A 14,972-nucleotide genomic window follows, 5' to 3' on the forward strand; every position below is an offset into this window, starting at 1 on the left:
AACAATTTGAGTGAAATTTATTCAAAACGGATACATACTATTCACTAAATCGCATTCTAAATCTATTCAAAACAGATATATTACACGTAAATTTGTATTCTTAAATACAACGCACAGCAAATATCATTGTGCAGTAATTTTCAGAGGAGAGAGAGTCACTTATATATTTATATATATATATGTATAGTGTGCGCATCTTGAAACCTTCCAACTCTCTCCATCACAGCTCTCAATCTCTCTTGTTCTTGCTGCAGTGATGCTGCTTATTCTTTGCGAATTGTTAGAATGTTGAATTATGCCCATCCCTGGGTCTGTGTTAATTATCGCAACTCCGATTCGCACGGTTGACTACGTCGGGTGCGAAAGAATTTCAACATACCTACGTACAATTACTGCACTTTCCGCGTGTTCACATCGATCCTACTCACGCACGTTTAGGAATTCGCAAAGCTGAGTGGCCGTACAGAAAATTACAAAAGATTGCAATCGAATGCCACCGCTACCTCGCCACTGTCGTTGAATAATTTTAGTTCGACATTCCGTGGCGCTCAAAATCGACCCATAGCTGAAACTTTTCAACAGTCGCTCCGACATTCCAGGTGCCTTCGTCTTATGAACGGCTCACATCACACATTCATATCCTGTTCACGTGTCAACCTCTCTGCTTCTCGCGCTTTCTTTGCTTCGTATACACCATCTTGTGCCGTAAGTGATGGACAGCCTTTCTCTACAACAGCTATTATAAGAATTTAAAAGTAGCTTTAATACGTGAATGTATATACCGAGTCATATGATTAACAGTGAATGTATTTACCATCGCAGGCAAATACGTTCAACCAATTCGGTAAAGGTGTATCTGCTCATCTTGCAAATCAATTTACAAGGATCGTTCAACATTGACGATACTGTAATATTAAAACTAGACAAAAATGTAACATCATACAGGACTTTATTTTTCAAAGCAGACATCCCCTAACATTGGTGTACCCATCGTGTTTACCACATGATGAATACATGAATGCACATGTAATATATGTTGAAGGACGAACATCTTGTATGTGAACACAAATTTTGTCATCATCACTCCCTCGACGTTTTGACTTCCCCCCCCACCCACCTCGGGTACATTTTTGTTGTTGTTGTTGTTGCAAATTTGACCGGGGCTCTCTGAGCAATCGTGAGACTGACACATTGACTGCATGTCTGAGCGTGACATTTTAATCGGGGAAATCACCACTTCAGTGGGCCCAGCCCCACCTCACCCGGCACTTGTTATTTGAACAATATCGCAAATTGCTGTTATACTTCCGAGGGAAAACGCACGTCGACAATGGTTGCAGGATCCATGCGCACGCGTGATTTTTCTTCCTCGTGTATTTCTTCATGCGGTTGCCTCCTCCTCCTCCTCCTCCTCTGTGCGTGCGCGTGTGTGCCCACTGACAAGTGCCGGGATGGTTCCAATGCAGAGATGCTTTACATGTCCCAGCTGGGACGGGAAGCACAGGAGCTCAGCCAACAGTCTTTCCGCCTGCCAAAACAACAACAGCAGCAGCACAGAGCCAACTCTGCCAATGAAGAGCGTTGTTCACACACACACACAGACAAAGATCCCCCCGTATAGCATGTGACATGCTTGATTTGAAGCTTTCGTGACTGCAGGAATCCATACTCTTTGGTTCTTTCGGTAAAGTCACGTAGGTAGAAAATAAAATAGATCACGACGTTTCGGGCGCAACACAAGCGTCCGTCATCAGGTGGGAAAGCATGGTCTGTATCAGCAGCAGACCATGCTTTTTTATTTTATTGTATACCTACGTGACTTTACCGAAAGAACCAAAGAGTATGTAACATGCTGTTGGGGCAAGTGCTGTTAGCGAGCAGCACCTGTGAAGGTCCACACGGCACACGAGGGGGTGGGTGGCCAGCACCACGCCCGGCCGCCTTTGTCTCCCCAGTGTTGATGCTTGTACACACTGAACCAGGCACTCATCTAAGGCTCGGTCAATCCAGGTGAGAGAGAGCCAGTTAGCATTTCACATATCGCTCACCACTGATGATGTTTCACTGCCAGGAATGGAACTAGGCTTTGCCGGGTTCCGTAACGCGGCGTGCGCCAATCCATTAAGTCACCGTCGCACGCGCAGGCACACCACAGACACACCACAGACACACCACAGACACACCACAGACACACCGCAATCACACCGCAGGCACACCGCAGGCACTGGGGCAAGCGGCTGACATAGGCGCCCAACGCAGCAGGAAGCACCGAGGCAGCACCGTGAAGCGACGTGTGCTCTCTAAATCTCAGACCGCTCGCGTGACCGTGTCACGTGACGACTCCGTCGTTGATGCAAAGCGATGAATTTTGTCACTGGTTGGTAACTCACACCCGTCCACCCCTGCTCCTGTCATGCCAGCAAAGAGGGGTCCCATGTGTCTGAGACGGTGGGACGAGGTGGATGGGACGGTGGTGTTTGAGGTTAGCCTTGCAAGCACGCTCTCAGACGGGTAGGCAGATCGGCAGTGACATCGGTAGGGAGATGTAGGTAGGCGTTCAGGTAGGTAGGCAGAAAGACAGGCATATAATCAGATCGACAAGTAGGTAGGCAAGTAGATTGGTTACTAGGTAGGTAGGCAGAGAAATAGGTAGGCAGTTACGTGGGACGGCAGGCAGGCAGTCAGGTAGGTATATGTACAGATCGGCAGGGAGGCATCTTCGTTGGCAGACAGGTAGGTGCCAAGGCAAGCAAGCAGGGAGGTATTGAAGTAGGTACGTCAATAGGCACACAGGCAGACAAGTAGGCATGTAGTTAGGTAGGAAGGTAGATTAATGGTTAAACAGGTAAGGCGGTAGGCAAATAGACAGGTAAGCAAGCAAATAAACATGACAACAGACAGGTGAATAGACAAGCAGGCAGGTCGACAAGTGAATGGGTTGGTAAGCAAGGTGGGTTAAGGTTGGAGTAGGACTACCACGTGGTGCCCATAATGGCCATAGCCTCCTTGGGCGCAATGTGCTGAGCAGAGGGGCCCCGTGCGAGTGGCAGTGGAGCTCTCCACTCTGTCATCGCGTTTCCCCCTGTTTAGACCCGGTGTGGGAATATTTTTTTAAACCCCACGCAACAAAGAACTCGATACTCCCCGAGCGCGGGGTCCTACAGCAGCAGCCGCGCCCCGATGCCTCGCAGAGCCGCCCCTCCCCGCCGGATCCTCCGAGGGGATGTCTCGATGTAAGGGATCCATCCCAAGGCTCCTCTCTCGTTGCAGGAGAGAGGAGCCTTGTATGGCGCGAGCCGGTGCGAGGAATGGGCTGCGGTGCGTCTCACAGGAACACCGACGTGTGTGTATAACTGTACCTTCTATTCTTAGTCACAATACCGGGACGTCTGCAATTTAACCCCCCCCCCCCCCCCCCCAGACTTCTGCTCGCTGGATCTGCGTAATTAAAGCGGTCGGTCTCATGTAATTTTTTTAAATATTGGGCGATGCGACATAATGTTGGTTCGGCTGAATATGTGTCTGGAACTTCCTTCCATCCCCCTTGTCATACACAGATGACTTTCTACCCCATGCCCCTATCGACCCTATGCCCCTGCTCAAGTCCAAGGCTCAATACCTTCCTTCCTTTTTCACATCGCCTAAGATTGACCACCTCTCTCTGAATTAAATGTGCCCGCTGGTTTTGTACAGCGTCCTGAGATGCCGCCACATTTAGACGCAATATAAATCCAAATTTAATTGTAGAGTTACATTAATGATACAGTTTTTTGGGTTGCGTTCGCTAAGTGCGGCAACTGTTTAATAATAAATAAATGCAAATAATGTACAACTTTTCGTCAACGCTCTGCTGTGTGGATGGAGGCCTTCGCAAACCCTGTCACCCACAGCAGTTGTATGACCATACTTCATCACGCCAGTTAGTGGGGGTTGGCGAATGTGGGACCTCACGCACGCCACAGATGTTAGCTGTGGTTGTGAATTCAACTGGAGTTGCCAGGTTCGTAGTGCGGTGTTGCTGATCGCTGCATCACTGGAACAAATAACCGTTGAGAATATAATAATTAAGATTTTGTTCTCAATGTTCAAAATAAATTTCGATTTAAAGCTTTCGTGACTGCAGGGATTCATCTTCTTGGTTCTTTCGGTAAAGTCAAGTAGAAGGGAAGTAATAAAATAATAAAAATAAAACATAATAAAATAATTCTCACGACGTTTCGGCCACAACGCAAGCAGCAACGTCGTGAGAATTATTTTATTATGTTTTATTTTTCTTATTTTATTACTTCCCTTCTACGTGACTTTACCGAAAGAACCAAGAAAATGTTCAAAATAGTTTGTTCTACTTGATTATGGTTGTCTGAAATGGCAACTGATACATCAATTTCATGCTTAGTTAGCCAGGAAATGGCTTCACTTGATGTGCGTTGATTTATTCAATGGCTCAGTTTCATTGTTGAGCGCACAGTCGTTCGCTGCATCGTGGTAGATGGTTTTGTCGGTGCTTCCATAGTCGTATGCCGATATTTTTTGCTTTTAATTTTCACTCTGAAGGCAGTCGGCAGACTTGCCATGAGATACGTGGATGCGATTTTTAATGCGTCCATCGTTCTGCATTGCCCACAACATTATTTTGACTTTTGTTTCCTTGATTTGGAATGGGTTTGAGTCAAAAGTGTGTTGTTATCCGATTACTAAAATATCCTGCCTGAACTCATCAGATGTCAGAATACCTAGTGTTGTCACTTTGGGCTGCAAGGGTGGTTGGGAGATTGCAGTAATAAGAGATTTAATCGTTATCTCCATTTACATGTGAGTTTTCTCTGACTACTCCAGTTTCCTCACCATTGGAATATGCCAAAGAGTTTTGAGTTTCAAAGAGGCCCTTTCTGGTTCAAGCGCAATAACTATGATCATTATTATTTGTGATTGAAAAGTTGGCACCAAAGTGTACAAGCAGACACTCTACCACGAGGCACCGAGAGGAATAAATCCCACAAGCCATCACGACTCAAATTCAAAATAATTCACACGGCCACTCTTACTCTTTTAAGGCATTTAATGTAATTAATGTCATCGACTGCAGACATTGCTAACATGCAAATTCATTCTATGTTTACAGGTTTAGTTTTTGCATCAGTCAGGGCAGCACCCTATCAAAATAAAAGTATTATCAAACTTCCGTGCTCAAGGGAGCGCTTTGCCGTGACACGGTGATTTGGGGAGCCTTATTGTGACAGGGTGCTGCCCGCGCTGCCAAATTTAACGCGGACTGCCTGAACTGCAACACCGACAATCCATGCAAACACACTGCCAGTGAGTGTGGCTGTAAGAGTGGCTCAACATACATTTCACTCCTTAACCAACCACTGAAAATTTACTTTTGACGCCGCTTCTTCGGAAGAGATCCCGTCTTATGCTTTTTTTCCTTGTGGCATTGACACTTTTTGTTTGTTAAATAGCTTCCAGAAACACCTCGCATGCATCTAGAATGAGGTGCAAGGGGATGTTTTACCCCACGTGACAAAGCCGACAACATACAGCAACCTTTACGCAGGATCCTTGAGCAACATTTCCTGCGGACTGTCCCACATCTCAAACCACAATCTTCTCCTTCGCTACTTTAATTAGTGTCTGATTCACCCCGCTACTACGCCACGTGTCCCACACCAGATCCACGTCCGTCTGCAAAGCATAACTTTGTTTTCCCGTTCAATATAATAAAGAAATAAGATGGTGTATGTGCAAGGCTAATCCTCGAGTCGTGAGTTGGCATGCAAGTCCTTCTTTATATACCGCAAATGGCAGTGGCAAGTTAATATATGATGCACGGAATATATTTGGCTGTCCATAAATTGGTGGAACGTTGATGTGGCTCGCAAGAAATTGGAACCGTGGTGGCATAAAACTGCATTCCTTGAAATCTACTGGTGCGTGGTGAGCCAGTCTTAGCCATATAATGGCAATAACAAAACAAATGCAGGTCCCTGTCAATCCACAGCTGAACAAGGGCCTTCCCACAAGATGCTGGCCATGGGAATTGTCTGAGCATATTTTACAACGCGGGACGGTCAATTATGTTCGCCTTGGTTGGGAATCACACTCAGGTGACCAGGTTCACAGTGCAATTCCGAAGCTACCGTGTTACTGCTCCCCTGCCCTGCCCCTCCCCCCTGCCCCAATATATAGCCATATAATACCGGCGTCATGCTTAACTGTAGAATGTACAATTATGGTACAATCCTTGAACTTCCTTGACTGAAAAATCTCTCAAAAAACAACTCGTTTCACCAATCCACCTCCAAGCGATTATGTATTGTTTTGATGTTCTTTGTATTGTTTACGTTGAATTGGTCACATTGCACACAATTCTGAGATGCTCTGATATTAAAAGACTTAAAAAATCCCATTGTTATTTTATTATTACAATTTGAAAATGTTGATTGTAAGCATATTCGTTGTGAGAGGGGCTAGATGGGGGCTGGGCCCCCTCCCCTGCTGAAGGCTCGGCCCTGCCGCTTAATTGCCATCGTTGGTGTCAAAAATTGCTGGAACAAAATGCAACACAGGTGGCAATCACGTGCTGTGCGTCGCATCGATGACTCTAAGACACGGGGGCTGAGAGCTGGGGCAGATTCACGATAGACATGAGCAGATCATATTGCTACCATCGTTACTCATTCCGCTTAGAATTATACATTTGCGTAAAGTTTGTTTAACATTGACTGGGCCGTGTCATCCTCTAATGTTGTGCATGCCCCCCCCCCATCCCTTGAAACAATAGCAAGCCACAGATTTGCATGTATCCCAGGTCTCCCCCGGCATTGATGAAAATCCAAGTAGCCCCTGCACCTCCACCTCCTGCCTCCTCCTCGCCGGTTCCTTACCGCAGGGCGCAGATGTTGGATTTGGTGGCGGCCAGGCTGTGCAGGGTGCCGCTGTAGCCGGGGAACATGTAGGTCTTGTGGTGGCGCGTGCGGATTGCCGAGCCCACGCAGTACTCGCGCGAGGGAGACAGTATGTACTTGTTCGGCGAGTCCAGGGTCACGCTGAGCCTCCTGCGGGCAGCGCTCCACGCGCCCAGGCTCGGGTCGTAGGTCTCCAGGCCGCTTCGCGTCGAGTGGAACTGCCCGTACCAGCCGCGCGTCCACCTCCACGGCCACTCGCGGATCCTCTCGCTCCAGATCCGCGGTGAGTAGCTGCTCCAGCCCAGGATGGGGCTGGCGCTCCAGCGACCGGCGCCGGCGCTCAACCACTTGCTGACGGAGTGCACGCGCCACCGTTCCGCCGAGCCCCAGCGGAACTGGTTGTAGGGAAGCTCCTTCTGGTAGCTGGGTATGTAGTAGGGCATGGCTGCTGGTGGAGCGTGGCGGTCGCCGGCGGTGGCGGCGTTTGTTCCGAGGAGTCTGTGCAGTCGGGAGTGTGCGGAAAACGCGCGGATGGGGCAGCTGCTTTAAACAAAAATGCTGAACGATTGGCGCAGTGGCGGACGTCGTGCGAGATAACAACAAAGGCAAACAAGCGACTGAATCATCTGAAACCACAACACGAATGAGCGAAGAAGAAAAAGGAGACGAGAGACACGAGAAGGGATGAAGAAAAAAATCGCAATATGTAAAATAAAATGTTAGGTTCGTCAGCCAATGGCCCTTCCAGAACCGATTGTTTGCTCTGGGTCGAATTCCTAGATGGGAAATATTGATCTGGATAACCAATTGGCTGATGGACCTATATGTAATTTTATTTATTTGGCATTTAGACTCTTGTCTCTGTATTATTTAAGAGAAAATATATATATACAGCCTGTCCTCTGTTCAACACACATAGCCACTCAAATATCAAAATGCATGCCCTTCGTTATTTGTCTATTTGTCTATGGGAGCTGGGTTAAGGCTTAAGTGAAAACACAAATTTATAATTGTTGTGCAAACGCTGATAAACTGGCTAAGACCATCAAATCGCTGAAAGCGGGGATGTGGTTTAATCTCGGGTGGTTGTCCAAGTACATTAATATATACCCCACACAAAACCTCAACAACGTCTCCCACCAATCCGAAAACAAACGTCTCCAATATTTTAACTCTCCTCTGTGCGACACGGGAGCCTTCACCTTCACACAATATTCATTCACGGGTCGAGAAGAAAATAAGAGGCTCGTGAGAAATCAGTCGCGTATCTCTTGTCGACGGTGGATCGCCCTCGCGTACGAGCGTCCTCAATCCTACCACTCCATGCCACCGTACCTGCTGCGATGAGCTGCGGAGGGAGGAGAGGGCTGGGAGTCAGGCCGGCGTGCGAGCGTGTGCGACGTCTGCCACAGAAGCGGGCTTATTTAACGTGTCGAAGGGGCAGCGAGTTCCATCTACGATGGGCCCGGCCACTCGCCGAGAGCACGCAAGTCCCCAATCCCTTGTGTCGATCGCTAATTCGAGACGTGCCTCCGAAAATAATAACGCTCCTTAACCAGGCATGGAGTATTTGGCCTCTGAGTCGTTAATTCGGGCGTCCTGATGTCACTTCTTAAGTGCAACGTTCGTGTGTGCCTACAAGATGGAAAGATGGCACTCTGTGATAGAGAACACACAGGTGCGGAAACATTCAGTTGCAAATGCGTTGGATATTGCAAAAAAAATTGTCTTGGCCCTATTGTGGATCTTGTAAAATTGTCATACAGCAGTACCTTTAGAAATCACAAGTTTTCCTTAATTATATTATCAATTTGTGAAATATCTGTTATGTCGTGAGACAAAAGTGTCTTTTTCTTCCTGGTTCTTTCGGTAAAGTCACGTAGAAGGGAAATAATAAAATAATAAAACATAATAAAATACAATTCTCACGACGTTTCTGCCACAACGCAGAAACGTCGGAAGACAGCCCTGTTCTTCACCTGAGGACGGCTGCTTGCGTTGTGGCCGAAACGTCGTGAGAATTGTATTTTATTACGTTTTATTTTTATTATTTTATTATTTCCCTTCTACGTAACTTTACCGAAAGAACCAAGAAGATGAATCCCTGCAGTTACGAAAGCTTTAAATCGAAATTTAACTGTGTATCACTCCATGTTAGGGCATGGCCTGTGGAAGGAGATATCACAAAACAATTTCTGAGTTCCCTTAAAGGATGAACATGTGAGAGATCCCTTAAATGGATCATTAATCCACACACGAGGGGGCACATCAACAGCACTGACCATGGTACAATCTCGTCCTTGTTGACACTTGGAAATGGGAACCCAAAATCTATTATATGTGGTACGTAAAAAGGCTGACATTGCACCGATTAAATGTTTTGACACTTCCTGTGAACACACCCGTTCATGTCCCATTGGATCTGGTGGCACCTTTGGCACGGTGAAACGAGCACGGCCTCGTCTGGATTTGTTTGCCAATAATTGCAACGAATGGGATGACGAATGGCTTTGCAACCCCCACTCTCTTCTCTCCGTTCACCCTGTCAAGACGTGAACTGTTGCTGCGCGCTCCCCGATATTCACTCAATCGTCATTTGCTTCGTAACTCACAGATGGCGGTAAGGTGGTGGTCAGACATCCGCGAGTTCTCTGCAAGAAGAATGTTGCCCGCTCCCCAGCTCAGATCACTCCCTCTCGACAAGCTCGCGTCATGGAAAGTGAACGTGCTGCCGATGTTTTCGTGTGTTGCTCGTTCTCGTAGTAATTTTCATCCTCGAGTTTTAAAATGGAGCAAATAGACAATTGTATTTAAGTTAATGAAGTTGGATGGTGTTAAAGATCATGATAATGACCTGTTTGACATCTCCTCCATGGAATATTGTATTTATAACATTAAGCCGTGTTGTTAACACCAGAAGAGAAAACATGTTAAGAACTGAAAATACGATTATGTTGTTTGAGGAAGTGCATCAGTTTGAAGTCAGAGTACACGAGGCAACGAAAAGTTAGCCATACCCCGAACCATACACAACTCTCAAAACCAGACATTGGTACGAGCCCACACACTGACCCTAAGGGGCCGTCCATAGATGACGTCACGCACCTGGGGGGGGGGGGGCAGAGCTTTGTGACGTCATATTTGAGGGGGGAGGTCTGACTTTTTGTGACGCCGTGTGACGAAGGGGGGGGGGTCAAAAAGCATCCAAAATCGCGTGACGTCATTTATGGACGGCCTCTAACCAACCAACCAACTACACAGCCAACCAGTACTAAACCTACCCTCAGCCACCCCAACACCTTAACTAGCTCGCCAAACAATGACTTAGGAGCTCTTCCACTGGCTCGAGCCGGCAAACCAGCCAATGGTACCAGCACAGGGGTCGGAAACCAAAATAACAAGAAGAGCCATTTTTTTCGAATTTCAAGAGCCGCACTGCAGTCTTGAAAGACCCATTTACGAGCCATAGCCTCACCCACACCAGCCACATACATCAGCCCTAACCAATAAGCTAACCAATGCCAAGTACTCGCCCTCCCACTGGCTCTGACTAGCCAACCCAGCCACTGGTACGAGCCATAGCCTCACCCACACCAGCCACATACATCAGCCCTAACCAATAAGCTAACCAATGCCCAGTACTCGCCCTCCCACTGGCTCTGACCAGCTAACCCAGCCACTGGTACGAACCATAGCCTTACCCACACTTGCCACACACACACATCTGCCCTAACCAATAAGCTAACTATTGCCCAGTACTCGTCCTCCCACTGGCTCTGACTGGCAACCCAGCCACTGGTACTGGCTACTCTCCCAGTGACCCACCAACCTGAACACGAAACCCACACCAGACGCTTCGGGGGAGTGACCATCCATTGATTTAGTTTTCGGTGTTGGGGCTCACAGCGCCGTCTAGCGAACACACCGAGTAGTGGAACGCAATGTTTTTTTTATTATTATATATAACTTTGTGTGTGTTTGTGATTTATTCGGTGATGCTGGCTTTGCTGCGTTGGTTAGTGGTTTCACACACAAGGATACATAACAAAACATATTAACAACCCCAACGCATTCGGAATGTCAATACCACCGTGGCTTTAAAGAGGAAATGTCCACGACAGGCCACGGTTCGGGCAGTGGCCCGTATTTTTCGCGCATGATGTGCTATTGAGTACGAGTTGAGTTGATGTGTTTGTTATATAACACAGTGGTAGGCACGACACATTTTTGGACTGGTATTTATACAGGGGCATGGTTGTTACACCGTACTGCTTACGGTCTGTTTACAGGACTGCATTGAGCGCATCAGTCACGGACTTACATTGATTTGTTGTGATGTTACAGATTGAGTCAACTTCTGTCATCTTCAATTCTACACACGAATAAAACACACAACATGCATGACATCATCATAACACGTACATTTAATGTTCACAAAACAGTTCCAATCAACGCATGACGATGATTAAAGCCTCTCCATTTTTTTCGAGATCCACATTTACGTCGGAGATTGTCTAGATATAATTCTTATTTCAAGTCAACATATGTACTACAAATTGATACGTTCTCATATAGAGGTGGTTATGTCATTATTAATTCAAACGTTCAACGTTAAAGTATCTACATCCTGAACAAGCGTGGCAATTCCGCATTCTAATCAACAAGCAATCAATCTCCTCGCAAGCATGATTCACTTGTACGCTTTGTTTTTTTCGGTAAAGTCACGTAGGTAAAAAATAAAATAAATGAAAACAACTAAATAAAATCACGACGTTTCGGGCGCAACACAAGCGTCCTTCTTCAGGTGGGGACAACGTAGCGAAAGCTTCAAATCTAAAATGATTCACTTGATTTATCACAGAGTGGTACCGAATTTTACCGACCCTGGAAGGATCATAAAGATATAAGTAAATCTCCGAGCTATGAGTTCTAACCACAAGCATCCATTAACAGCAGGGTCTGGTTCCAATGGATGACCCATCTTGGGGATGCAGGATTACACTTGATAAACAGCGGTCCGGTTTGGCTCTAGAAGAGAGTTAAGTCTATAATTGGATCTAACAAGTTGCATGGCTTAGGAGTGAGTAGGCTTGGCTGACTGGAGGGATGGAGGGAGACTGTCGGCCCTGTCTCTCTGGAATCTGCAAGCCCTTTGTCAATCCACCCGCAAAGCCCAAGCCGTTTATGTCACATGGGGGTTTGTATGACCTTACTTCACCACGCAGGTCAGTGTGCGGTGGTCAAAGCCACTGAGATAGCAGTCGTCAATCGTTGTTTATATTTTCGCATGAACCATATCATTGACACAATTTTCGCTCAACAATTATGAAAAATTTTACGGAAAAAAATATTTCCTAAAAGCTGTAACTAAAATGTTTAACCGATTTAATAACGGACTATTTGTCCGAATGAAAGGCAATGGTCAGGTGTGTTGGCATTAATTGAATTTTCCTTGAAGACAGCTTGCACTCTTTCCAAACAAGTACATTTCTTATTTTTCAAAGGAAACAATTCAACTGTTGAAGGTATCAATAAATCATCTCTGTACGACCGCGTCTGAAGACTCTGCTATGAGTCTTGAGACGCACGGTGGACGAGACATGCACGTGGAAGAGGCGAAATCATAGTTTTATTCGTATTCATTCATAGGGGAAAGTTGGGGAGCAAAAAACGCGTGTGAACAAACAATTGCTACGTTTGTAAAAAAAAATACATTAAATAACCCAACGTGATTTGTGAAAATAAATAACGCTAAACATTTCTATGGATATAAACATTTCATAGGCAGAGGTGAACCTAAAAGTCGTAAGCCTTGATTTGAATAAAGGGATGAGGGTGATGCCACCTTCAAACGGAACCCAAGGCGTCTTCGGGAGCGGAGAGATTTACGTAATTCGTTACGTGGTGGCTCAGAATTTGAACAATGGGCAGCGAAGCATCAACCCGACTTTCGTGTCCCCGCGGGCGAGGGCTTCGCTCCCTAGCGCGCAACACGTTAGGCAACGCGAGTGGCGCGCGGAGCCTCGCTGTCACTGACCACAAGCCAGAAGGAAGGCAGACACAGGGTGTGCCCCCAGACCATCCGCTCGCCTCTCCCACACACCCCAAACCTGTCCCCGCCTCCACCGCTCGCTCACCTGCGCGCACACGCACAGCGGCTCCACCTTGGGAGCTCCCACCCCCCTTCCCAGCCCCGCAGCCCGCTCGGTATTTAAGCGAGCGACACGCGGGTGCCACGGGGGTGAATCTTCATGGGACCGGGCTGTTGATCGGGTCGCTTGGGTTGTCCGTAAGTTGACGCTGCGGTTGATTGAGGGACCTACTTCGGATCGTCGTTGTTAGGGCGAAGCGAGAGGCGCGCGCCTGCCCGTGTGAGTACGGGGGGTGGGGAAGGGTGACAGGGTTACGCAGTCGCGTTGTACAACGGCGAGGTTGTTCCGCGATTTATTCCACGACTTTTTTTTTCATTTTGGGGCGACGTGACATCTTTAGCCGAGCACGAAACGGTTTGATTCCACGTGAAAAGATCCGACAACCAGCCAGCCACCCAGCCATCAACCCAATCGTCCCAGTCACACAACAAGCAACAACAACAACAATTCTAATAACACGACGATCGGCCCCGGGAGAGTCAGGGTAAAGCCATGACGTCTATGGCTCTGTCTCACCTGGTCCCGATGCTGCTACTGCTGCTGCTGCTACCTGCTCTCCCTTCCGCCCGGGCCGCGGGCAATGAGCCGAGCCTGCTGCCTCCCTACTTCAACGTGGCCGAGCGTGCCAGTGCCAGCGCCACGGCGACCTGCGGTCAGGACGAGGAGGGCAGGAGCCGGGAGGACACGTCCTGCGCTCTGTCTGGGAGCGCCGCGCTCAGTGGACAGGTGAGTGGGAGTGAGTGGAGTGAGTGGGAGTCAGTGAGTGGTTGGTTGGTGGTGGACGGGACGCAGTGGTGTCGCGCGAGACATGAGGAAGCTAAGTAAAAGCACGGGGTTACAAGTGGCCCAAGGGGGGGGGGAGGGCAAAGATCCATTCAATATAGCAGCCGCTCGTCAAATTCCGGCACAAATTTAAAGCCTAACGCGCATAGCAAGATGATTGGCATTAGCACGATAATTAACTTCTCTCGCCTCTGTCTTTGTCTGCACCTGTCATATTTCTTAATATTTTCTGACTCAATTCTGGCAATGAAACAGGTGTTAAGATGTTCAAGCAACAAACAGACACCTTTTGCAGGTCGCGTCGTCAATGCATTCTTGATTTCTTGCAAAAGGTTTCTATTTGGTGTATGAACATCTTAACACCTCCTGTTTAATTGCCAGAAATGGTAAAACCATTGATTTTTCATACTTTGATACTGGCAAAAGGTCCCATGCATTTCTCCTATTTTACTACACCTCTGTCTCGTCTCTATCTCTCTGTTGTCATCTACATCTCTAGTCTACATATCTCCTGCCATCGCACTACGAGTGGGGGGCTCATCGAGTCGAGTGGGGGGGGGTTATCACCGATTGGAGGGCCCCCCCAAATATAATTCCTGCTTCAAACCGCCAATGAGCCAGAAACCACCACTGATGGGACAGATCGGCATCTCTCGTGACTTGGGGTCATCGTGTGGCTCCGTCGATGGGTCGTTAAGGTCACCGGCATCTCTATTGTTGGGCCAACCGTGGCTCGGAAATAGTGGTTTTAAAAACACAGGGTTGTGAGTGTCTTCCACCACGTGGGGCATCTGTGATCTTGACCTTATCGCTCCTTCACTGGGTCATGAATGTCTTTATCGTGGGGTGTTCTTTCATACTGACTATGTGGTTTCACAACTGATGCTTCAAGGCCTTCATCGTAGGGTTATCAATGATCCTCATCTCATGGCACCACCACTGGGTCATCAATGTCTTTGTTGTGGAGTCACGCTTACAGATATAACTTCAGTTTATAGGATATACTGTAGTTAACTATAGGCTGTCCACACTCGTATCACTTGACTAACGTTGTGCTTGTATTAAAGCCTTCGATGCTCATGTGGCTGATCTTAAATCAGCCCAATGTTCATATAGCATAGCAGAGAAG

General features: G+C 47.3%; 2 protein-coding genes across 5 annotated transcripts in view; one reads left to right on the forward strand and one right to left on the reverse strand.

The window, feature by feature from the left end:
* LOC144717934 (uncharacterized) lies at positions 1 to 13,887 on the reverse strand. 3 transcript variants are annotated; one of them, XM_078593747.1, is made up of 5 exons: positions 13,577 to 13,887; positions 11,230 to 11,280; positions 8,111 to 8,256; positions 6,888 to 7,406; positions 1 to 1,528 (listed from the first exon to the last, which is right to left on the reverse strand). In XM_078593747.1, the coding sequence occupies exons 4-5, from the start codon at positions 7,349 to 7,351 to the stop codon at positions 1,474 to 1,476; spliced, it is 519 nt and encodes a 172-aa protein (XP_078449873.1). In that variant the 5' UTR covers positions 7,352 to 7,406; positions 8,111 to 8,256; positions 11,230 to 11,280; positions 13,577 to 13,887; the 3' UTR covers positions 1 to 1,473. The 3 variants fall into 3 exon arrangements, with proteins under 3 accessions (XP_078449873.1, XP_078449874.1, XP_078449872.1); XM_078593748.1 differs by lacking the exon at positions 8,111 to 8,256; XM_078593746.1 differs by lacking the exons at positions 11,230 to 11,280; positions 13,577 to 13,887 and having other exon boundaries at positions 8,244 to 8,844.
* Positions 13,049 to 14,972, forward strand: part of LOC144717933 (laminin subunit alpha-5-like) — an 88,186-nt gene continuing 86,262 nt past the window's right edge. For both annotated transcript variants that reach the window (XM_078593744.1, XM_078593745.1), the window contains exon 1: positions 13,049 to 13,786. In XM_078593744.1, coding sequence (XP_078449870.1) covers positions 13,553 to 13,786 — 234 coding nt within the window. In that variant the 5' untranslated portion in view covers positions 13,049 to 13,552. The remainder of the gene's footprint in view (positions 13,787 to 14,972) is intronic.

The sequence above is a fragment of the Lampetra planeri genome, chromosome 4, assembly GCF_965212315.1.
Source record: "Lampetra planeri chromosome 4, kcLamPlan1.2.h2, whole genome shotgun sequence".
Lineage (NCBI taxonomy): Eukaryota > Metazoa > Chordata > Hyperoartia > Petromyzontiformes > Petromyzontidae > Lampetra > Lampetra planeri.